Source organism: Erpetoichthys calabaricus, chromosome 1 (assembly GCF_900747795.2).
Source record: "Erpetoichthys calabaricus chromosome 1, fErpCal1.3, whole genome shotgun sequence".
NCBI lineage: Eukaryota > Metazoa > Chordata > Cladistia > Polypteriformes > Polypteridae > Erpetoichthys > Erpetoichthys calabaricus.
Window position 1 is genome coordinate 263,600,573 of NC_041394.2, and position 25,383 is coordinate 263,625,955.

Genomic DNA, 25,383 nt, shown 5'->3' on the forward strand with positions numbered 1-25,383 from the left:
CCAGTGTATGCCACTTCCAGTGGCACTATCCCTTAATTCTTAGATTAAATAGCTTTACATAACATATAATATGCATGTCTTAACATATTTCTACATCATATCAGACACTCATTCCACATACTAAGGGTACAACAAAGTATTGAGTTTGAAATTGTATTTTTAATATTTTTGTAAAGATGTGTTTGTTCTGTTTCATTATGTTTTAAAAATAAATGCAAAGCTAATATGTTTAATTTGTTCAAAATTGAAATTAGTTTTTAATTTTAGAAAAAAGCTTGTCAAGGTCTTAATTGGGAGTATTGATTTATATTCTACAGAAATGTCTGTCAGTAGGTATCCCCTGAAAAAATAGTGTTGCCCAACTCCATAAAATATCCCAAATCTTCCAATAATGATATTTTTCTTTAAATGAAGTTGATTACACAAATGTATGCATATATACTTTTTTTTATCCCCAGTTATGGCATGTGGTCGGCCACAGGGCACAGCTGTGTACAAAGTTGCAGAATATGCTCGACGATTTGGTGTCCCAGTCATTGCTGACGGTGGAATTCAGACTGTAGGACATGTTGTCAAGGCACTTTCTCTGGGGGCATCAACCGGTATGCTTTTTAGTAATCTTTTTTTGCAGATTTAAGTGATACTGAGGATACCTTTCTGGGCATACCTATATATGGATATTTTGTTCCATTTTGTTCATTTATATGTGGTAATTTGTTTAATTTTGTTTGTGGTTACCGTTCTCTCTCTTTTGTTATTTGAAACATGGTGGCGCAATGATTAGCAAATTCTCCAGTTCAGACAATTCATAAGCACTAAAGACATTTCATCTGCTCAAGAGTTTTTACAGTGTATTAGAGGGGGGGAAATAAACAAACTTGCAGGGCATGTTTTCAAATATAGATTTTGCTTTCAGGCTTTAGTTCAGGCTTTTTCAGGCCACAGTTTCAATTGGTCAATGATCTGTCTCCAAGTTCAGGCTAGTGAAGAATAGGCTTGGATCCATAATGACACAGGAGATCTGATCAAGAATTTTGCTGCATAGAAATTCAGGAAGGTACAATTTTGAAAAGCAAGCATTTGTCCATGTTAGTGTATAGGCCATTATGCATATTATTTGATTTTTCTGCTTTGTAGGAATTGTCCGTGGCATTCTATAGTTGACTTTTCAAACGTTTGTGATGGTTACTTGGTTATTTATTTGTGCAGCAATGACTAATTAAGGATATAAGCTTTGATACAGAATAGTTTATCATAATGACAAAGAGTAAGCCCATATGTTTTTCTCCAGATTTTTGGCATTAATTTTAAAGCCAAAACTCTTTAGTCTTAATTTTCTTTTACTCTGTGTGTCGCTGAGACATTGAAGTTGATGTTCACTCCTATTTTTTTATGTAGTTAGGGCCTCAAATTGTCTGTAGTCCCTGGGCACTCCACTTTTGATAATTTGGCCCTAATTGTACTCCTCAATTCACATACTGTAACTGCAAGATATTCAAGTCCCTGAACTTTGCTAAAGTCTGGTAAAAGCATGAATGACCATTTTTTGGTACACACCACACTTTCACTTGTTCATTTAGGGATGTATCTTTCAATTAAAAACATTACAGCAATTTAGGGGAAGCAGGCATATAGGAAAGTGAGTTTGGGGAAAGAGTGTGTGGCCATCGCTCAAGAGGGGTGCTGAGGATTGCTCCTGCTGAGCAGCCTGGGAGCAGGAGAGACCAACCACTCCAGGAGGACTTCCCCTGGCAGTGGGAATTATAGGAAGTAAAGGTTGGTGCAACGCTCTGTACATGCAAACAGACTGGCAGCAGGGGCCTGAGCTGGATCAGAGGGTTGTCTGCATCAGCTGGTGGATGTCTCTTCATGCTGCAGAACCAGAAGATGGAAAGCCGGGAGACATCAGATTTTAGAAAGCAGCACCAAGGTTCATGGTTTTAAAAGAATGTATTTGCTATTTGATTTTAAGCTCGTTTTAACCCCTTAACCGCCCTCTGCCGGATATATCCGGCACCGTTGTTTTATTGCTAACGCCATACTGCCAGAATTATCCGGCACATTTGCCTGTGGTTATGTGAATGCCTGGCACGTAGTACAACTGACAGTTTGGCGTGGGTATTATTACTATGTTGTATTTCGACAACTCTGCGCTTGTATTGGCCGATCACGTGATGTGATTCGAAAGTGAAAGCTGTGAATATGGCGAAACGTAAACTGACTTCAAGTGAGGCTTTGCAGGCGATTTTGGACAGTTCTGATCATGATTGTAGCAGTTCTGAAGAAGATTTTAGTGACAATGATGAGCAGCAACGTGCGCTGCATGATACTGTGAATGAAGATGCATCGGATGACGGCGATGAGTGGGTGTATCCCCAGCATCTCAGCTGGACTGCTGCCCGAGGTGAACTACCTTTTCTGCATCCGTTTGAGGCAACGTGTGGCTTTATTGTTGATGTAAACAATTACACTGCTGAGCAGTTTTATGAGCTGTTTGTGTTACCTGATTTGATCAGACATTTTGTTCATCAGACAAATCTGTATGCAGCACAGTTTATTGAGAAAAATCCCAATTTACCTCCACATTCCCGTGTTCGTGCTTGGTTTGACACTGATGAAAACGAAATGAAAAAATTCATTGGGATTTTGATGTTGATGGGAATAATCAGAAAACCAGATATTGAGATGTACTGGTCTACAGATCCTATGTATGCAACACCTATTTTTGCAGCTGTCATGACACATAACCGATTCTCTTTGCTGCTGAAATTCTTTCATTTGAATGACAACAGAAATGAGCCAGATAAGAAAGATCCAAACCGCGACCGCTTGTTCAAGCCAAGTCCTTTGATTGATCATTTATTTGAAGCATTTCAGTTGCCCTACATGCCAGGACCGTCAGTTGCAGTTGATGAAAGTTTATTGTTGTGGAAGGGCCGCTTACAATTTCGACAGTATCTACCATTGAAAAGGGCACGGTTTGGTATCAACATGTTTTGCTTAGCTGAGAATTCAGGTTACATTTATAGATTTCGTGTATACACTGGCAAAGAGGATCCTATGAGTAGTATTTCAGCAGTGTTGCCAGATGAATGTAAGGACTTTGGACTTTCAGAAAAACGCTGTCGTGTCTGTTCAAAGAAGGGTCGGCGTAGAGACGTCAAGACATTCTGCTCAAAGTGTCCCAGCAATCCAGGACTTTGTGCAGTTCCCTGCTTTGGCCTGTGGCACAGCAAACTCAAATACTGGGAATGAAACTATGATAGACTGAACTACTTTTGACTTTTGAATTACTTTTGACTGTACCGTTTTGTAGTAGACAATAAATCCAGAAGCCTGAGAAAAGTACATTTTGTGTTTTATTATGTGTTTGCCCATTTCTAGAACTTGCACAACATTTAGTGGTCAATACTGCTTGAATAAATGTAAAAAATGTAAAAAAAAATGTAAAAAAGTAAAAAAACGAAAATTGTTCAGATTTCGCCTGGCGTGGGGAATATTTAGGGAGTTGGCGGTTAAAGGGTTAATGGATTCTTTATTTGAATCCACCTTTGGCGCTGATTTTATGGATTATTTATTTATTGGATGAAGGAGGCTGCACTGTTTTGTTTTAATAAAAGCACTAACACGTTTTACACCAACCCCATGCTGAATGCTTGTGTTTTCATTTGCCCAGCTCATAGTGGTACGTGACTGTTAACGGTTACAGGTTGAAGAGGCTTCTGGAGGCCACTGGGGAGGGTGGAGCTAACCTGGACCACTGACCATTTCATTGAGTAGTATTAAAAAATATTATCGGTGCATATTTAACTTGTTCATTAAGAATATTGGAAATGTTTTGTTGATCAAGAGGTGAATCAGTCTTCAAAGTTGTTCTTTATATTAAAAGTTTTTTTAATGACTGGAAAACACATGTACAAATTATACCAAGTTAACAGAAAATACTAATTTAGAGGGAAAACTTGTACAATTTTAAGTAAACTGCAATTAAGCTTAAAAAATAACCATGGGCATGGTAGCATTCTGATGTCTATACAAAATAAATTATTAATGAAATGATGGTAATTTTTCCAGCTCTAAAAACACTGCTGAAATAATAGGCAAAAGACCTATTCAGACAGGATTAGTTTTTACACCAAGAGGTGGGGTAGAGTAATAATTACCAGAGGACCTCTTTAATTTTTAAGCTCTTCTCAGATGGGATTAGTTTTTATACCAGGATGTAATATCAAATCAATAATTTACAGGTAGTGCTTTATTTTGTATCAGAATTTCCCAGTGCACATTAGCTATTAGATGCGTACCATCAATTCATACCATATTAGCCCCCCTATTTTAGAGGAACAATGTGTCTGTTCGCACCTCCAAGAAGGGATGGCCCCGCACCACTCACTTTTCTATGCAAATTGTGTATATCATTGTGCTGACAGAGCTTCATGAGGATATAACACCCCCAGTTTTTCAATGTGCCCAGAAAAAAGTACACCAACAGTTCTTACTCCTACTTCAGGCACTGGATGAAATAATTATTACCATAGGACCTCTGTAACTTTAGTCCCACTTGAATTGTTAAAATGGTAGAATTTTATTGAGATGTCAAATTGTATTTTTAACGAATTTTTACAGAAGGTAGAAATCTCAGTAATTTTTACTGAGGCGTGAATGTGCAATCTGTAAAAAGTTACTGACATGAGCAATTTGGACAGAACTAAAAGTACAGAGGTCCTCCGATTTAAAAATTATTTTTCCCACCCAACTAGTGTCATACTAATACCGTCCAAAGAGGGCTTATGCCAATAATACCTGATAATTTTGGTGTGGCCAAGTGCATGCTTTTAGAATTTCATTAATATTTTATTTTTACCTGGAAAAGCGATAACTAAAAAATAATTGGAACTCCTTATCTTTGAATAAGCAGTGCTGCATGGGAGACCTAATCTAGGATAAAACAGTTATGTGGGAACTGCATCTACATCTTTTAAGTGTTCAAAGCTGTTATGGTTGATTGAGCGAATGGTAAACCGGAAGGCACGGACCCAGGTACACAGCGATGGACGCAGGAGACATAATGTGTAGGCGCCTACAGCGTGCGTCTCATAAACCGCAAGCGATGTCTGATCCACCGCGAATGAAGGAGTCATGGCTCAAAAACGTAAGAGCCCAACTAACGTAAATAAGAAATGAAGCAACAACGCGTCCATAGCTAACGACTAACAACACAGCCACACAAAAAAGAGGATACTGCTCTGCACTCCAGAGTCAAACGGAAGAGGCTACGGAGGCCCCACAGGTCCACAAAGATAGTACGGAAGGCATGGGAAAGTACGAAAGTCGCAGGTGCCTACAACGCGCTTCTGAACTAAACGTCCACACTACACAGCATGGTCCATGCGCTTCTAACACACCGCAAGCATAAACACGAGATAGTACAGAAACCCCACAGATCCGGACTCCACAACATATGTGAATCACATTACAGTAATACAATGTTAAGCACATTACAGTAATACCACGAGCCCGCCTGGATAGAATCAATGAACGCAGGCGCCTACAACGCACGTCTGAAATGCCGCAAGCAAAGCAGGCACGGCTCCAAAAAGAAAGAGCTCGACTGACACACGTCCACACTACACAGCATAGTCAAACCTGACATAGTACGGAAGGTGCAGGCGCCTACAATGCGGTTCGAAAGCACCGCAAGCAAAAACCCGAGATAGTACAGAAGCCCCAAAGATCCGGACTCCACAGCATATGTGAATCACATTACAGTAAGACAATCTTATAAGTACTCACAGAAAACACAAACAGAAGAGGCTTCGGCGTCCCGCCCCACAGTCAAACCAGAGAAAGTACAGAGGCCCCAAACGTCCACAAAACACAGCATAGTCAAACCCGACATAGTACGGAGGGCGCATACGCCTACACACCGCAAGCGAAGGAGCCACGGCTCAGAAACAAAAGAGCTCAACTAACGGAAATAAGTAATTTTAACAGTACGTGCAATTATCCATATTACTAACAGTAAACAACGTATAACTAATGGAGTCACGGTCACGGCTTCAAAACGAGAAACACCATTAACCCGGCCAGATTACCACAACACAGTCTTAACCAACTTTATGTAGCCTTCTCAAGAGAGTACAAAACTCTACACCTCCACACAACACAGCATAGTCAAACCCGACATAGTGCGGAAGGTGCATGTGCCTACAACACGCTTCTAAAGCACTGCAAGCAAAAACCCGAGATAGTACAGAAGCCCCGAAGATCCGGACTCCACAGCATATGTAAATCACATTACAGTAATACAACACTATAAGTACTCACAGAAAACACAAACAGAAGAGGCTTCCGCGTCCCGCCCCAAAAGAGTTCAACTAGCGGAAATAGGTAATTTTAACAGTAAGTGCAATTATCCATATTACTAACAGTAAACAATGTATACCTAATCAACAAATCCAAAAAACAGACCATGAACAGAGTCGGCCTTTACCTCTCTGAACCTGTATTTAGACATGGACAACTTTATGTAGCCTTCTCAAGAGTTCGGCATGCATGTGACGTTAACGTCAAGATTATAATAACTCCATACCAAGGAAAACTCATTCAAGGACAACACACCATCTTTACTACAAATGTGGTGTATGAAGATATCCTTTGTGCGTCATCTACACCTTTATACTCCAATATATCTCATACATAGATCTGCGCAAACTCAAAGACATTCTATACTTACATAACAATTAAACTGCTATTGTCATTTACATATATTACATAGACCTACAGATGTCGTGACGGTGAACATGATACATATGTAACAATTACCAAGACAGACAATAATCTCTTTCAAATCTATTGCGGGTTACCCAAGACCAGGGGTTGGCGAGTGAAGCCCCCTAGTATTTTTATACTAAGTAAACTTGGCATGAGTAGTATAAAAATTTGGCTACTAGGTGTTTCATGCTGTGTGGATTGTGTTTACAACAGATGTAGCAGGATGGAATATGTAGTATAGTGTAGTTCTTCCTGTTCCTTTATTTGTCAGTTTTCAGTCAGTACCCATAAATCAACATGAAGATTAGAGAACAATCTGAGAAAGCAGCTCAAGAAATCCACATACTAGGGTGAAAGAATAATTTAATCATGTGTACAGTGTAGCAGAATCAACATTTAGAAATATCTTGAAAAAGATATACTGAGGTACAAGTGGCAGAATAATCATTAAAACTGATGAAAAATTGTAAAATGACTGTTGCTGGAAACATTATGAGGCTCCACAATGCCAGGATGAAAGTGTCACAGTCTATTATTCAATGAAGATGTTGAACAGAGGATTATAAAACCACAGTTTAAGGTGCAATGCTCTCTTCAGCACCAAAAATTGAAAAATGTTAAATTAGTAGATCATTCATCTTTTTGATGATGTCACTAATTATCTATCCCATTACAAGCTTACCTGACACTGCCATTTAGGAACAGGGAGCAGAGATCTGTACAAGGAACAACACAAATAACATACCAGTTGCATAAATACCATAATTCAGGAAATTGAAACAAGTATCCATCTAACCAGTATGCACATCTGGTTGCAGAGTGCAGTGTGATTTTTAGATTTACTAATTGGCTTTGCCTCCCTGTTCGCTTTGCTCGCCAACCCCTGGACTGGCACTATGCACAAGCCACTTTGCGGCTCTGCCACTTGCATATGGAGATGCGAATGCACAATTTTTAAACAGATTGTTATTTTCATGGGAATTGTTACATATGCATAATAGAACTATTTTACATTACAGCGAGTAATTAACCATATTAAAAAATAGTAAAATGTAATAATTTGAAAGTAAATTATGTTTCATGTTGTGTTAATAGTTTTTCGTTGCTTTATACAATTTTGTTCTGTTTGGCTTTGAAATTATCACGCAAATATTTTTTGAATTACATTTTCATCAATATCGCATTGAATTTTGATTCTGTGTTTGGACTTACATCGTGACAACACAACATATAACTGCCCGTGAGAGAATTTCATTTTCTCTCTAATAAATAAACCATCATTTTTTGAATGTTTGTCTCTTTGATTTAATTGTTTTTGCAAAAGCTATTCTAACGGGAAACGGTTAACTTTTTAATATGAATGGCATATCAAGATCTCCTTTGCTGTCTAATGTAATCTGGGGAAGATGTACTACATTACCTTTCTTGGATAGATCCTTCTTTCAACAGTAATTTGGGCGGTGGAAGACAAGACGGTGTTAACAGTTGTGGTTATATTATTGTAACTTGATGTTTTCATCTTCCACACGATCACCACCAACTGTTTCAGCATAGTCTATTGATACGCATTTAACCAATTAGCCTTGTAACCGATCGACAATTTTCACGTTCATTCGTTTGACTTCGTTTCTTGGTGCTTGTTGATATCCCTTCGGAATGAAGTTCATCAATAAGATTTGGACATAGTACGTCTTCTTTCATTGGGAACTTAAAGTGAGGAAAACGTAAAAATTTAGAAGAGCTGAGTGAGAAGGAAATCTGTCTATTAAAAGCATTCACATGAATGAGATATGAGTGAACTGTGTGCGTGTTTTGAATATGGTTGAGAGGAGGGCGTGACCTGAAAAAATCTCATGTTAAAAGTCTCGTTTCGCAGGACTTGAAAAAATCTCTTGTAAAAAGTCTTGTCCCGTCACTGGATTTTTTTTCATGTAATAGAGAGATTGTAATAGCGTGTTACATTTATCTGTGATGTTTTAAACTGCAGTAGGGTTGCAGTTGCTGGTTGAAATACAAACTTTCTGATATTTTTGGTCGGTCCATCTGTCTATCTTTTTGATATTTGTTTTGCTTTTTTTACTTTATACAAACTCATCTATTTCTAACCATGTTTGTTGTGTAAAGTATTTCTGTTTTTGTTTACCATGTTTAATTTTTTTAAAAATATGATTGCTTTTTTCCTCCCCCCCAGTAATGATGGGCTCCTTATTGGCTGCAACAACAGAGGCTCCAGGAGAGTACTTTTTCTCTGATGGAGTTCGCCTGAAAAAATACCGTGGAATGGGATCCCTTGATGCTATGGAGAAAAACAGCAGCAGTCAGAAAAGATATTTCAGGTGAGGTACCAAACTGCAAAATGTTTAAGGTCTTTTTTATTTAATGTCATATTAATGTAGTAGGTTAACATCTTGGTAATACAACATGGAAAGTGGTACTACAAGGAGCTCTCAATGTCTGATCAAACAGGAATGAGATAGAAAAAAAAATATCTAGAAGAGGTGTGATGGAGATGTTACATGGATGGCCTCTTATTTTGAAATATGTAGGAAGCATTCTAGATGTTGATATATTAAGTGTAAGCTTAGATCAGCATTGGGGCTTTTTTTGAAAAATAGAGAAGTTCTTTGAGATTTGTAGTCTTGAGAGAATTTGGTTGGTTTATGTGAGTGATATATGGCCGATAAAAGTTACAAAACAATTGAAATGAAAATGTTCAGGTGGATATATGATGGTATAGTGAGGAAGAGAACGTCTTGTGCTCAATTAATGGAAAATACCTGGGAAATTTTATGATAGCTTTGCAATACAATGGTAAAATAAATAAATCCCATTTAATGGCTTTTTATTAAATATACAATATTGTGCCTTTTTCTGTAATGCAATATAAAATATATATACTAACAGTAACAAAAGCTTTAAAATACTGGTATATCCATCAAACAGAATACTAATATTGGCATTCATAAATACCAAAATACAGTACAGTGCTTGAATTTTAATGTGTGGCAGAAATGGAAATCCTCTCAATGTAACAACAAATTGGGGATTTATAATCTTGGGGGGATTTCAGCATAGAGTGTATAAAGAATATCATCATGATTTACATGATATTTCTTAAAATGTGCACATTCTAAATTTGTTCTGACATTTTCTGTCCAGTATCTGAAGACTAATGTGTGATTAAGTACTTGAGAAGTAAAATTCCTACTAAATATAAAAATTTAAACATTATTATGCCCTCCATAATGTTTGGAATAAGAACACATTCAGCTTCACAGTTTAAAATTACAAATGAAACAATTCAGATGTGATGATGTATAAAGATGTAATTTCTACATTATGTGACTGAAATGTATCCAAATACCCTCAAAGTCAAGTTCCCAGTGTACACTTTAGTTGCTTCTGAATTGTATGATTTGTAATTTTTAAACTGTGGAGCAGATGAGCCAAATCAAGGAAAAATGCGTCTTTGTCCCAGACATTAAGGAGGACACGGTCTATGTGCTGTTATAATTCCAGATATTTCCATGTAAACCAACTCTTTAAAGCTATTTTTGTAACAACATGCTTTTAAAATCTGGTTTGTCACTTAACCAATTGGCTAGGTTTGTAATATTTTCTACTGTAAGATTTATATTTACATTATTAGCTGGTTAAAAATATTACTAATGTGTAATCTTTAACAGATTAGTCAAATTAATTCAAATCTCAGAATGTCAGAAACTCATACTGCTTTTTTTCCCAAATGTGTCCTTTTTTTTTTTTTTGTATCTTCCCAACTTTAAAAGTTCCTGTGTGAAATGAAACTTGTCACTTTTACATGAATCCTTTGTTTCAGAACTCCTGTTACACAACCATTGTTTTGCTGATTTCAAGGTTTTTTGTGTGAGTGATCACACTTTGTTATTGCTTATGTCTGTGTACAGATTCAAATTTGAAAATTGCTTGGGCTGTCATCCTTTGTAGTCAATAAATTTATAACTGTGAGACAGCATTACATTTTTAAATGTACCATTGAATATATGAAGTGTGCTTTTACTTATGGTTAGGGTTGGGCAATATGTAAAAAAAATTTTATCATACTTTTTTTTCATATTGGTCGATATCGATATATATCAGAATATTAATCAAACCACTATTTCCATCAAGCTTAAAGGTTCCTTTTTACTCCTAAGTTATATGTGAAGATATTATTATAAGGTTAATTTTGGTTTAAATGTTATTTTCTTTCAGAGGTTGAGCATGGCAAATGTACTGTAGAACATTATACAACTGTATTTCAAATAAATTAAATAGGTATATATAATAAACTAAAATCTTGCTTCTGACCAGTCAAAAGCTTCATGTGTTACAAGAGAACAGAAACAATATGCACAACTAAATTCTTAGGTCAGTTCCAAGTAAATAAAATAGGTAATACAAAAAAAAAAAGTCTCAATTTGGACTAGTCAAAAGATTTCAAGTTTTACAGGAGAACACACTAAGTTTGTTGGTCAAATCCAAATAAATAAAATCTTAATTCTGAAATTCTAAAATCTTAAATCTAAAACTAAATCTTAAAGCTTTCAAGTTATATAGGAGAACACAAAGTAAATTATTTGGTCAGTTCCAAATTAATAAAATAGGTATTAATGCAAATAAAATCTCTGTACTATATCCTTTCTTTTGTAAAGATTCAAATGGTTGGGAAACAAATCCACAAAAAAATAGACAAAAAACATACTGTATACATCCTCAGTTCAAATTCAAGCAGCTTTCAAATGTAAAAGAAGGAGAACATAAACAAAAATCGACATATTCACTCAGTTGTGGTCAGTTTATTCTCCATGGTAGAAGTCAATGGGAGTGTTTTTCAGTGTAGCAGATAGTCGACACCCATGTGTGGGTGGGAGCAGGCAAGAGCTAAGAATCTGGTAAATTTAAAATTAAATTTAAAACAGAACATACATTCATTCTATATATATCCATCTATAATTAATTTACCTAAGCAGTTAGGACACATGCCTATACTGTTTCACACGTAGCCCTTCACAAGATTGCAGAGCCCAGAGACAGCCTTACATCCACAGTGGCCAGCATTAAAAAAGGAGAGTACAAGACTGCAAAACTCAGTAAAGGGAAGTGTGACATTTGGCATATGCAGTAGTGAAGAGTCAAACTAAACTGCTATCTTGCCATACCTGTTAAAGGTAATAACTAATACTAAAAGTGAAGCACAGGATAAATGTGTGGGTTTTGTTTGCAGGGATATAGGGCTTTATGACAGTGTCAACTAGAGAAGTACTTGGTTGACACGGCGGCCAAAATTGGAAAGTATGAAGTTTAAAGAGATACTGCCTCATCTGACAACTGTATCATGGCATGTGGTAGGAAAAGGCAAAAACTGGGAAAAGGATAATTGTATATGACATGCTAGAGGTCGTTAATAATTATGGGGGTGCCGTCATAACTGATGGTTGGACCTAAACTTTGAGAAAACCTCTTTCATATCTTCTACCATCCATTATATTAATGCAGCAATTTGACAATTGGCCACATCAACGAAGAGATACAACTGTGGTCTCTTCTGAAACCGTTCAAAGATGCGACAAATGATTTAGAATCCGGTATTACTAATAGAACATGTCAACAAACTGTTCATCACCAACTCTTATCCATATGCTCTACAAAGTAGCACTATTTCTCAGCCCAAACTTCTGTTTCTATATCTTTTATTTAGAGGATTGCAAAGGCACAGGAACAAGAACAGATTTGTAATAACTGTGATCTAATGTAATTGCTCTAAATCAAAGAAAACAGTGAAGTTCAGTGAAGCCCTCTTTCATCTCAGAACTTACAAGCAGACAAGGATATTGCTGTAATTTCACAGTGCTTTGCTTGGTTATAGTGCTTGTACTGATAAACAAAAAATACTGTGAGAAAGTTGAGAGTGGAGATTTGAGCTACCAGTAATATGCAAACTAGAAAAGTGTATCTTTTTAAGCTTAAACTTGTATGTGTAACTACCTTCTGTGTCTGTTCCAGAGTTTTGTGGAATGAATAGCAATTAACATAGATCGTAGTTTATTTCAATATAGAATAGTAATTGGTTGTCTGTTTACAAAGCTTTAACAAGACATGTTGCTTGCAGTGCTTTTTAATATTCTTTTTGTGAAAAAGATGTGTGAACTTGTGCTCAGAAATCATTTAAGTCTCATCGGAAGATATGAATTAAATACTGATGAAGCAGAATCGTTGTTAAAACGAGTAAAAAAGGACAACTGGGCTAAAGAGGGGAAACCTTCAGGCTCCTCCTTGTAAAAGATCATGTTAAACAGACTTATCAACCCATCCATACATAACTTTTTTTTTTCCTTAATGGAAGCGATTTTTTTCTGCAGGCATGAACGGGACAAATGAGGGCAAGTGTATGTGAGAGCAGGTGGGTGCAGGATGGTGTTCTGTGGGAGCGGCCGAGCACTGGTTTAAAAAATATCAGTTCTGTTTAAAACTCTTAACTCCAAGGACAAAAAAAGATTAATAGTATAACCGATCTTTGTGGGAACATGCTTTCGATACAATTTGCAGTGCTGGTACTCTGCTTCTTGTCTGACTTTAAATAGCCAAAATATCTCCATACTACCAAATTCCTTGGACCCGATTTTTCAACAATGTCATCATCTTTTGACCCTTGGGCTGTGTCTGTTGGTATTGCTGATTTTCTTCCCCAAGTTTTCGTTAACATTTTCTTTTTTATCTAGCTCCCACTTCTGACGTACTGGCACACACTATGAATTCTCGCAGTCGCATTCAGAATCAATCCATACAACCCCATCTGACATAAAGACGTGCTATAGGTCTGCAGTGTACCACGATGCATACTACCGCCCCCCCCCCAAAAGGGTTCTGACACACAAACGCTGGCGAAGCTGCCTTCTTCGTATCTCACCGTCACTTGAAATCAGCAGTTCTTAGCATTGCACCACGCAAGCTGTCGTATCAACCAACAACTGTAACTTGCTTTCTTTATTCTTCGGTTATACTCTTGAATAAAAATGCACTTTTATTTATGTGAAAAAAGCTGTGTCAGATGGGGTTGTATGGATTGATTCTGAATGCGACTGCGAGAATGAAAAGTGAATTAAAAAAAACAAACAAAAAGCTAACCTTTACCAGTATCATAAGTTACACCGGCTGTTACAGACTGAAATCAAATTTATGTTGTTATTCTAAAATTGTAAGAATAAGAGCAGTTCACTTCTCGAAGTGGAGCCGTGCGGGATCGAACTCGCCACCCTCTGATTGCCAGTCAGGAGCTGATACCATTACGCCACCGCGGCAGTTGTAGTAGAAGTATCAATGTGGCATGCTAACGCGGCTTTTTTTTTTGTGCAGTTATATTTTTGAATAAAAGCGCACGTGTTCTCTTATTTCTACCTTTTGTGAAAGTGTTTCTTTGATATATGGACTTCAGGCTTCATACGTTATATAGTTTATGCCTACATTTTGTCATTTACTATTAGAATATGAAAAACGTTTCTGTTTTAAAAATGTGTTTGCACAGACTACTGAACGGAACGGAACACACATGAAATGCGTGTATTCCAAATAACACTATATTATTTCCACTCTAAAACTCCACTTCAATCCCAGATAATCAAATCAAGGCAAGGCATGAGCTAGGAGAAATTCGTTCTAAGTCGGTGGGGGGATGGAATAGCTGGCTGCTAGTAGCTTTTGTTTATCAGCACATTTAGATGACAAAGGACTCTAGCGGAGAGGTGCAAACGGATTTAAGACGTGATTTAAGGTGGGACGGATTTACGAGTTTTTTCGTAGGCTCTGGTAATTCTAGTGTTAATCATGTTATCTTTTCATCTCCTGTTACAAATGCATGATAATACATGTTAAAATGATTACACCTAATTTAATATGTAACATTTCACTCGTAAAGCAGCACAAATCTGTTTTTGAACTAACTTCATAATAGGATAGAAATAGCCACAATACAAGCTTGTGTGTTTTCGAAAACAAAATAATTTCCAGGCATGACCTGGGCTGTTTTTCTTTTCAAATGGCGTTGATCCGGTACTGCATCATCACCACCATAGTGAACCACTTTTATTTGTAGTTTTTGCTCAGTTTTCCTCATTTATTATTGTGCCTTGTGGAGTAATTTGCCTACTTGCAGTCATACATGAGTGTAGTAGCAATTTTCTCGGTACTGAGAAAAACACTTATATACACAAATATAAGTTAAAATTAGCAACTTCATCCTTTCGTGCAGTCTGATTTACTGGACTGTTTTGTTTGCAGCACTCTGGATTGTGAATTGTAGTAAAGTATTCTAGCTTGTAAATAAACTGATGAATTTGATAAACCCCAGCCAAATATCCTTCTTTTATACTGTAGCAACCTCAAGAATAAACTTCAAGTCTTTCTTGGGTTGTCTTGGCACTGGTCAGATAATTGATGTTTTTTTCTTTTGTTACACAGTGAAGGGGATAAGGTAAAAGTTGCCCAGGGGGTTTCAGGATCAGTCCAGGACAAAGGATCTATTCACAAATTTGTTCCTTACCTGATTGCTGGAATTCAGCATGGTTGTCAAGACATTGGAGCCAAGAGCCTTTCTATTCTGCGGTGAGTATTAAAATAATTATCTGTAAACATTCATCACATATAGCACGAAGATGAGGTTTTGAGTAGTACTAGAGATTCTAAATCTGCTATATTTTTAGTATTGTGTACATCTATGACAGAAGTTAGTGTTTTGTGAAATAACATGTTTTAACTTGTTCTGTGAGCATCTGAGGATTCCCATTGTCTGTTCATTATTTCATTACTCTCCAGTTACGTATATCTAGAGTGATATTGATAGTGAGGTTAATGTGACTGATTAAGTTTTAGTTTTATAAGAGTAGTCCTTAATTTACTAATATTTAGTACTTGCAGTACAGGTAAACTTGCTAAAGAAATGAAAAAGCAGTTGTAAATTTTCTGTAAATTTTTTTAATATAGATGTTATTCTAATTAAAAACAGACATAAGAGCATTTCATAAGCCTTGATTTTAAAAGTGCATGATTTTCAGATACTGATGACAAATGCTACTGTCCATTCAACAGACTATTTTGGTTATATTCTCTCTGCTTATTTTTATTTAAATGGTTATTCCCTTTGGGGGAAAATGGGTGAGAACAAAACCATGCTTCAGAATGTTTGTGGTGAAACCATGTGGGTTAACTTTTAGTAACATCACCAACAGGATAGAACAGTAACTGTCCTAGATGTTTTGGTATACCACCAGTTGCCTTTAGCTTTGAGAAACTCTCTTTATTTCACATCTACATGAGGGTTTACTGAGTAATGGGAGGAAATCATTGCTTTATGTAGTACATAAGCAATCAGTGTCTTATTAATTAAACATTTAAGGGTACATTTATCTGCGATTGTTGCAGTATTAGTATAAGAAGATATCAGGAGTATGTATTTGTGTGTACATTTGTATACCCAGCCACAGTGGTTGCACAAACCAGTGTGTTTCTTCCTGTCGGTCCCAAGCCCGGATAATTGGGGAGGGTTACGTCAGGAAGGGCATCCGGTGTAAAATTTTGCCAGATCAACATGTGGACAACAATACAGATTTCCATACTGGATCGGTCGAGTCTTGGGTTAACAATGACTGCCCCCAGTACTGTTAGCCAACAGGGTGGTGGCGGAAATTGGGGTACTGTTGGCCAAAGAAGAAGAAGAAGAGGGGGGGGGGGCATTTCTGGAGGAAATAGGAGAGGAGGAAGGTAAAGAGTGGAACTGAAGGTAGAAACTTTGAATGTTGGCAGTATGACTGGAAGGGAGAGAGTTCGCCGATATGATGTAGAGAAGGAAGGCTGATATATTGTGCATGCAAGATACTAAATGGAAGGGGAGTAAGGGCAGGTGGATCGGAGGTGGATTCAAATTGTTCTATCATGGTGTGGATGGGAGGAGAAATGGCATAGAGGTTATTATGAAGGAACAGTATGTCAAGAGTGTTTTGGAAGTGAAAGGAGTGTCAGACAGATGTAATGATTTTGAAGCTGGAAATTGGAGGTGTGATGATGAATGTTGTAAGTGCATATGCCCCGCAAGTTGGGTGTGCGATGGATGAGAAAAAAGATTTCTGGAGTGAGTTGGATGAAGTGATGGACAGTGTACCCAAGGGACAGAAAGTGGTGATTGGAGTGGATTTCAATGGATATATTGGTGAAGGGAACAGAGGTGATGGGTATGTATGGTGTCAAGGAGAGAAATGAAGAAGGTCTGATGATATTGGTTTTGCAAAAAGGATGGGCATGGCCGTGGTGAATACGTATTTTAAGAAGAGGGAGGAGCATAGGGTGATGTACAAGAGTGGAGGAAGATGCACACAGGTAGATTATATCCTATGCAGAAGAGTTAATCTGAAGGAGATTAAAGACTGCATAGTGGTGGCAGGGGAAAGTGTAGTTAGACAGCATAGGATGGTGGTCTGTAGGATGACATTGGAGATCAAGAACAGAGGGAGAGTGAGGGCAGAGCCAAGAATCAAATGGTGGAGGCTGAAAATGGAAGACTGCAAGGTTGAGTTTAGGGAGGAGGTAAGACAGGCACTGCGTGGCAATGAAGAGTTACAAGACAGCTCGGCAACTACAGCAGAAGTAGTAAGGGCGACAGCTGGAAAAGATGTGCAACAGATTAGGTTGATAAAGATGGAAACATACTCGCAAGCGAGGAGGGTTTGTTATGAATTTGGAAAGTACTTCGAGAGGCTGATGAATGAAGAGACTGAGAGAGAGAGAGAGAAGGTTGGATGATGTGGAGATAGTGAATCAGGAAGTGCAACAGATTAGCAAGGAGGAAGTAAGAGCTGGATTTGCAGAACTGTAGTAACTACAGGGGGGATAAAATTAATGAACCACAGCATGAAGTTATTGGAAAGAGTAGTGGAAGCTAGGTTAAGAAGGGAGGTGATGATTAATGAGCAGCAGTATGATTTTGTGTGAAAAAAGAGCACAACAGATTCTTGATCTGGAGAAAGCATATGACAGGGTGCCTCGAGAGGAGTTGTGGTATTATATGTAGAAGTCGGGAGTGGCAGAGAAGCACGTAGGAGTTGTACAGGATATGTACGAGGGAAGTGTGACAGTGGGGAGGTCTGCAGTAGGAGTGACAGATGCATTCAACGTGGAGGTAGGATTACATCAGGGATTGGCTCTGAGCCCTTTCTTATTTGCAATGGTGTTGGACAGGTTGACAGGTGAAATTAGATAGGAGTCCCCTTGGATTATGATGTTTGCTGATGACATTGTGATCTGTAGCAAGAGCAGGGAGCAGGTTGAGGAGACCCTGGAGATGTGGAGATATGCTTTAGAGAGGAGAGGAATGAAGGCCAGTAGGAACAAGACAGAATACATGTGTGTGAATGAGAGAAAAGTCAGTGAAATGGTGATGATGCAGGGAGTAGAACTGGTGAAAGTGGATGAGTTTAAATACTTGGTATCAACAGTACAGAGTAACAGGGAGTGTGGAAGAGAGGTAAAAAAGAGTTTGCAGTCAGAGTGGAATGGGTGGAGAAGAGAATCGGGAGTAATTTGTGACACTGTTATCTGCAAGAGTGAAAGATAATGAGACCAGCTTTGTTATATGGGTTGGAGACTGTGGCACTGACCAGAAAGCTGGAGACAGAGCTGGAGGTGGCAAGAGTTAGAGAAGCTAAGATTTGCATTGGGTGTGATGTAGATGGACAGGATTAGAAATGTGTACATTAGAGGGTCAGCTTAGGTTGGACAGTTGTCAGAGATGCGAGATTGTGTTGGTTTGGACATGTGCAGAGGAGAGATTCTGGGTATATTGGGAAAAGGATGTTAAAGATAGAAGCTACCAGGCAAGAGGAAAACAGGAAGACCTAAGAGAAGATTTATGGATGTGGTGAGAGAGGATGTGCAGGAGATGGATGTGACAGAGCAAGATGCAGAAGACAGGAAGATATGGAAAAAGATGATCCACTGTGTCAACCCCTAATGTGAGCAGCCGAAAGAAGAAGAAACCACCTCTGTATGAGGTTATCAAAAACATTTTAAATCTGACCCTGAAAGGAATCATCTATGGTGCTGGTTTTCTAAGTGTTCAAAGATTAGTTCCATTATACTAAAATACGTAAATTACCAGTTTATAGCATCTACTCTTTTTCACTTAGTCAAAATTTTGCCAGTACCTGTTCTCTATATAACAGTCAAAAGATGTGCTGTACAATTCCATCACAGCAGAAGGTCTTTTGAAGAAAACCCTAGGTCTAGCTTGCCTACATCATTATCAACAGAATAAATTATGTTACCTTGGAGCAAATTATAATTAAGAATCATGGAGTCTTATTGAGGTAGTAGACACTACAGTATAGGGATTAGTTTTGAGTCAGATGAATCCATTGTTTATTTTTAGTAAAACATAAGGTAAAGTCTTTGCATGTTTAGGTGCCAGGAGTTTTGACTTACCAAATGATAGATAATTGTACTCAGTGTTCGAAGAGAATCTTAGGTTAATTAATTTGGAACATGAGAAATTTAAGAAGTGTTTCCTAACTGTAGTTGAAACTTGGATTTGTCAGTATGACTTATAGTCCAAACAATTAACCAATTAATTGAAGCATGGTTTTTCTTCTGAGAGCAAAAGAAGTTCCACATCCAAGATAGTGCTGACAAGGTCATGTGAGCAATTCTTTTATGATGCTATGGGTCAAGCTATTACTGTAGTTGTCTAAAGGTATATGTAACCTTAGGTTTGGTTTGCCATTTGTGCTAGCTGGGGAAAAGTAACAAGGAAGTCTGCATACCATCCCTGTCCGCCCAAACTTATTGATAAAACCCTTGTCTGCATTATTACATAGGCTGCAAAGGCTTTTGAACAAAACTATGGACTCCATTTTATGCCACAAACCCCATTCTACCACCTTGTCCTCAATCTGAAAGGCTACCACTGTAGAACGTGCTACACTAATGCAGAATATGTTAATTCAGCTACGTATGAAATTCAAATTTTGATCTTCCACAATTTTTGACTAATACATGATATGCAACTGTAGTTTGCTTTCTGGACAGTCCAGACTTCTCCTATACATAACTGGCAAGTAAATATGTAGATTATCTAATATGAATTGTTTGAAATCGAGATCTTGAAGCATAAAGAGCTTGTTTGTAAACTCTACAAGTGATGATAAATCTCCTACAGTCTCACCCAAAAAGGTGGTTGTTCTAAAGCATTTTTATAGTGGATTATTTTTTTGGTCATTAAGATCTTGAAGTGATTTAGCAATAGACCACCTCCCTCATGAGTGCATGGTTAGCTAATTCTGTTTTATCCCATGCCATCTTAATAGATCTTGAATAACACGTATTGACTGTGTTGTTGTAACAATTGGTACTGTGTTTATTACAACCAACAAGAAAATAAATAAAGAGTACATTTTTTTATTTTTAGACTTGTATATCCTTGTGTTTGAACTTTTTTGGCTAATGGAAAATGTAGATAACTATAACTGAAAATGCTATCTCTTTTTCAAGGAAAAAAAAGCCATCTTCTTTCATTAATTTTTTTCAAATAATTCACACAAGGATGCTGTAAAAATAAAAAAATAAATAAAATGAAATAACACCATTTGCAATTTAATTTTCAGCCTGACCAGCAATGAAGCTGTAAAAATGAAACGTAAAACGCAAATAAGCACTGGTGCCATCTGCTGAAAATGAAATTGCCAGTGGTGTTGTTTCATTTTATTTTAAAATTTTTGCAGCAGTCTTGCATGTAGACTTTGAAAAAATAAAAGGCAAAAGAGAGATTGCATTTTCATTTTATATTAATCTTCATTTTCTTTTTTGCAGATAAATACCTTTCATATATAGTGTACTATACTTATTAAATAAGTATACAATAATAAGTATAAGCAACAAAATATGTATATTTTGAAGGTGTGTGATTCTTTTCTATATTCACTGTATCTGTTTCTCTTGATTCAGTTACATGTAATTAGATTAAACATTCATAGAACATGAAAGATTCATTCTTTAAAATAAGGTGGCTTACTAACTGCTTGCAAATAGGTTTTTTTTAATTGTATTTTCCAAATTGGAAAAAAATGTAAAATTTTACTTTTTTGACAAAATGAAGTCCAACTGACTTAACCATCTTTGTTAATTTAAAATTGTTTTGCCTTGCAGATCTATGATGTATTCTGGGGAGTTGAAATTTGAAAAGAGGACAATGTCTGCTCAAGTAGAGGGAGGTATACATGGACTTCACTCGTAAGTGTTCTGTGTTTTAAAAACAGTGCTTAATGCTATTCAAGGCTGAGTGTTGCTTCAGTGGTGGAGGTGCTTGCTGCTTTCTTTTTTGTTTGTGCAATTAGTCCTATAGCAGACTTTCGAAAGCAGTAATGAAGATGGGTTTCAAAAGTGCCAGTGCCACTGTTTCTAAAAAGTATCCTAAATTATTCAATGCCTCATGTTAGTGCTTATTTTTTATTAAAAAATAATTTTAATTTTTAAAATTTTATTAAAAAAATTAAAATTAAATGTATAACCTACATCTTGTGTTGCTGTATCCCTGTGAAAGGGAATGAAAATTCATATATCATTCACAAGTTAAAAAATATATACTGTATAAGGAATACTTAAACTGTACATCTAGCCTCTTGGAATTATTCATGCTTACATCACCTCATCTGGGCATTTCCCATTAACCAAGTTCTCTGACACTGTATTCACTACAATAATGATATTTGAAAGCTATTTTTTCTTATCGTGTATAATTGTATAGAGGAAAAATGCATTTACTGTATGCGTCTTAAAATTCAGTAATGATGTACTTGTCAAAACAATGAGAAATAAGGCAACATTTGACAGTTAATTCCATGCTAAATAGCTGTAGAAGTGTGCCTTTTAGGTTTGACAAAAAATACAACTGAACATAAGTTTCAGTACTTGGAGTCGGCATATTTAAAGATGTTTTCTTTATTCATGAGTTGAAAAAGACTGTGCCTGGAAACAGTAATTTCAACAGGTAAACAAATGTTACTTTTCATTTTTTTCAGTATATGAAGCATTGGTATTATAGAGATTCTGCAAATGCAGCACTGTTCTCTGGACATTGTTTTTTACCTGAATAAAAATGCAAAGATGATTTTTCCACTTAGTTTTTCTAAAGGCAATTCACATTACCATATGACTGAGCTCTTCTGGTTGAGGATCCTTAAGTTTTAATACTGAGATAGAGGTGTTTGTGTAGTCACATTAAGACATTGCTGTTCATCTTAGTCCTGCAGTGATTTAGTATTCCAGAATTACTCAAACACTTATAAGAAAACCTCTGGAAGTTTCCTTCTAAATGAAGCAAAACACAGCACATTATTCTACAACTTACCGGAAAAGGACAAATAGACACTGTGCCACTTACACAGCAAAAAGTCATCAGGTGACTTTATACTGGTTTCCAACAGGTTATTCACTACAGTTTGTACCTTCAGTGGTACAAAGTACACAACAAAGAGCAAGATAGAACTAGAAAAAGAGGAATGCTTCTCTTTTTTATTCTTAAATCTTCTACTAGAAGCACAAGATTTACTTTCTTTTAATAAAAGTTCTTTTGTACAGTACAATCTGTAATTAGAGATTCAAAGCATTTCTGCAAGCTTGTTCTGTTCATACTCCTTGCAGTCTATTTATCATAGTAGCTTCGATATGCTTCAGCCACTGATAATAAAACTGTGTGTCAGTTTGCTCAGAAAGAGGTTATAAACCACCTCTGCTCATCGTCTTTAATGCATACATCTGCTTCACAGTGACATGTAATACAGTCATATGAAAAAGTTTGGGAACCCCTCTCAGCCTGCATAATTTACTTTCAACAAAAAAGATAACAGTGGTATGTCTTTCATTTCCTAGGTACATCTGAGTACTGGGATGTTTTCTGAACAAAGATTTTTAGTGAAGCAGTATTTAGTTGTATGAAATTAAATCAAATGTGAAAAACTGGCAGTGCAAAAATTTGGGTACCCGTGTAATTTTGCTGATTTGAATGCATGTAACTGCTCAATACTGATTACTTGCAACACCAACTTCATAGACAGGTGTGTCCAGTCATGAGAAAAGGTATTTAAGGTGGTCAATTGCAAGTTGTGCTTCCCTTTGACTCTCCTCTGAAGAGTGACAGCATGGGATCCTCAAAGCAACTCTCAAAAAATCTGAAAACAAAGATTGTTCAGTATCATGGTTTAGGGGAAGGCTACAAAAAGCTTTCTCAGAGGTTTAAACTGTCAGTTTCAACTGTAAGAAATGTAATCAGGAAATGCAAGGCCACAGGCACAGTTGCTGTTAAACCCAGGTCTGGCAGGCCAAGAAAAATACAGGAGCAGCATATGTGCAGGATTATGAGAATGGTTACAGACAACCCACAGATCATCTCCAAAGACCTGCAAGAACATCTTGCTGCAGATGGTGTATCTGTACATCATTCTACAATTCAGCGCAATTTGCACAAAGAACATCCGTATGGTAGAGTGATGAGAAAGCCCTTTCTGCACTCATGCCACAGAGTTGCTTGTTGTATGCAAATGCTCATTTAGACAAGCCATTTTGGAACAAAGTGCTTTGGACTGATGAGACAAAAGTTGAGTTATTTGGTCATAACGAAAAGTTCTTTGCATGGTGGAAGAGGAACACTGCATTCCAAGAAAAACACCGGCTACCTACTGTCAAATTTTGGTTCCGTCATGCTGTGGGGCTGTGTGGCTAGTTCAGGGACAGATTAATTCAACCCAGTGTCAACAAATTCTTCAGGATAATGTTCAAGCATCAGTCACAAAGTTGAGATTACGCAGGGGTTGGATATTCCAACAAGACAATGACCCAAAACACAGTTCGAAATCTACAAAGACCTTCATGCAGAGGGAGAATTACAATGTTCTGGAATGGCCGTCACAGTCCCCTGACTTGAATATCATCGAAAATCTATGGGATGATTTGAAGCAGGCTGTCCATGCTCGGCAGCCATCAAATTGAACTGAACTGGAGAGATTTTGTATGGAAGAATGGTCAAAAATACCTCCATCCAGAATCCAGACACCCATCAAAGGCTATAAAGGTGTCTAGAGGCTGTTATATTTGCAAAAGGAGGCTCAACTAAGTATTGATGTAATATCTCTGTCGTGGTGCCCAAAGTTATGCACCTGTCTAATTTTGTTATGATGCATATTGCATATTTTCTGTTAATCTAACAAACTTAACGTCACTGCCGAAATACTACTGTTTCCATAAGGCATGTCATATATTAAAAGGAAGTTGCTACTTTTAAAGCTCAGCCAATGATAAACAAAAATCCAAAGAATTAAAGGGGGTTTCCAAACTTTTTCATATGACTGTATTAATAATTGCTTAATTAAAACAAGAGTTTTTATAGGGCACAGTTTGTCTGACTGAGGACCATTCATATTAAAAATGCTGTACTTAAAATCAATGCATTATCTTTGATATTGAGTTTAACAGAGTGTTCCTCCAATAAAAAGAAAAAAACTTTACCTAACAAGATTGGTCCTTTACTATGTGTTTGATGTCCCTATTGAGAATTGGCAACAAGAAAAAAAATTAAAACCTCAAATGCAGCAGGATATAAATTAAAAGCAGTCAAGCTAACTGATAAAGCTCTGTGTTTGCTATACAAAAAAAAATGCATGCTTCTAGGCAAGGGGTAAAAGGCAGATTCAATAATGGGGAAAAAGTGTGACCCTTGTGACAGAAAGCAGTTTCAAATAATGAAAGCCTATTTTTGAGGCCATCACTGAAAATAAATAAACACATCAATGTGTCCCACAGCAGCATGACCAAGGGTTTTAACTCACTTTTTTGGACCAAGGTTGGATAAAGGAATATTGTTATTTTCAGGTTTAACGTTAAAAAGTGCTCCTAGGTTTTTAAAGCCTGTCCTCGTTGTTGTTTAAAATGGTGCATTTTGAGATTTTGGGGGTTTGTGGAGATTGTGTGACTGAGGTTTGAATCAGCCATTCTACAGTAATTGAAAAACTAAAATATTTTCTCTTTTTTGTCTTTGCGTTATGTTCTTGTGTAATTTATTTATGGGTGACTAAGTCGTCATCTTGGATGATATATAATCCGTACGTGCACTGTATGTTTTTGTTAAATGTGCATTTTATAGGCTGGTCTTAGTTCTGTTTTGAATCATTTGTAGCACAATTATTAAGGGCCTTACCTAGTAAATCAAAAATGTGTATCAAATAACATTTATTTATTTAGCACAATTTTTGTTTAAAACATAAAGCACTTTGAGCTATATGAGAATAAGGCTTCTGTTTTGGTCAGGGGTCCAGGATGGAGAGGAAATATAAAAAAAAAAAAACTCTAGCCAGCAAGATATCAGAGAAAGTAAACCTCTGGGCAGCTATGGCCAAAAGACAACCCTCTAGCTGCAGGGTACTTAGAACAAATGCCAGTGACACAAAATTCTATCATACAATAGAAGAGGGAAGCAATGTTTGCAGAGCAGTAAAATATATAATATATATATATATATATATATACAGTCGACCCTTGATATACGACCGGCTTGACATG

The 25,383-nt window shown here is 36.9% G+C and overlaps 1 protein-coding gene across 8 annotated transcripts in view; it reads left to right on the forward strand.

Moving 5' to 3' along the window:
* Positions 1-25,383, forward strand: part of LOC114661625 (inosine-5'-monophosphate dehydrogenase 1b) — a 223,971-nt gene that overhangs the window by 173,494 nt on the left and 25,094 nt on the right. For all 8 annotated transcript variants that reach the window (XM_051930263.1, XM_051930295.1, XM_051930285.1 and 5 more), the window contains 4 exons: positions 459-602; positions 8,966-9,110; positions 15,250-15,393; positions 20,980-21,063. In XM_051930263.1, coding sequence (XP_051786223.1) covers positions 459-602; positions 8,966-9,110; positions 15,250-15,393; positions 20,980-21,063 — 517 coding nt within the window. The remainder of the gene's footprint in view (positions 1-458; positions 603-8,965; positions 9,111-15,249; positions 15,394-20,979; positions 21,064-25,383) is intronic.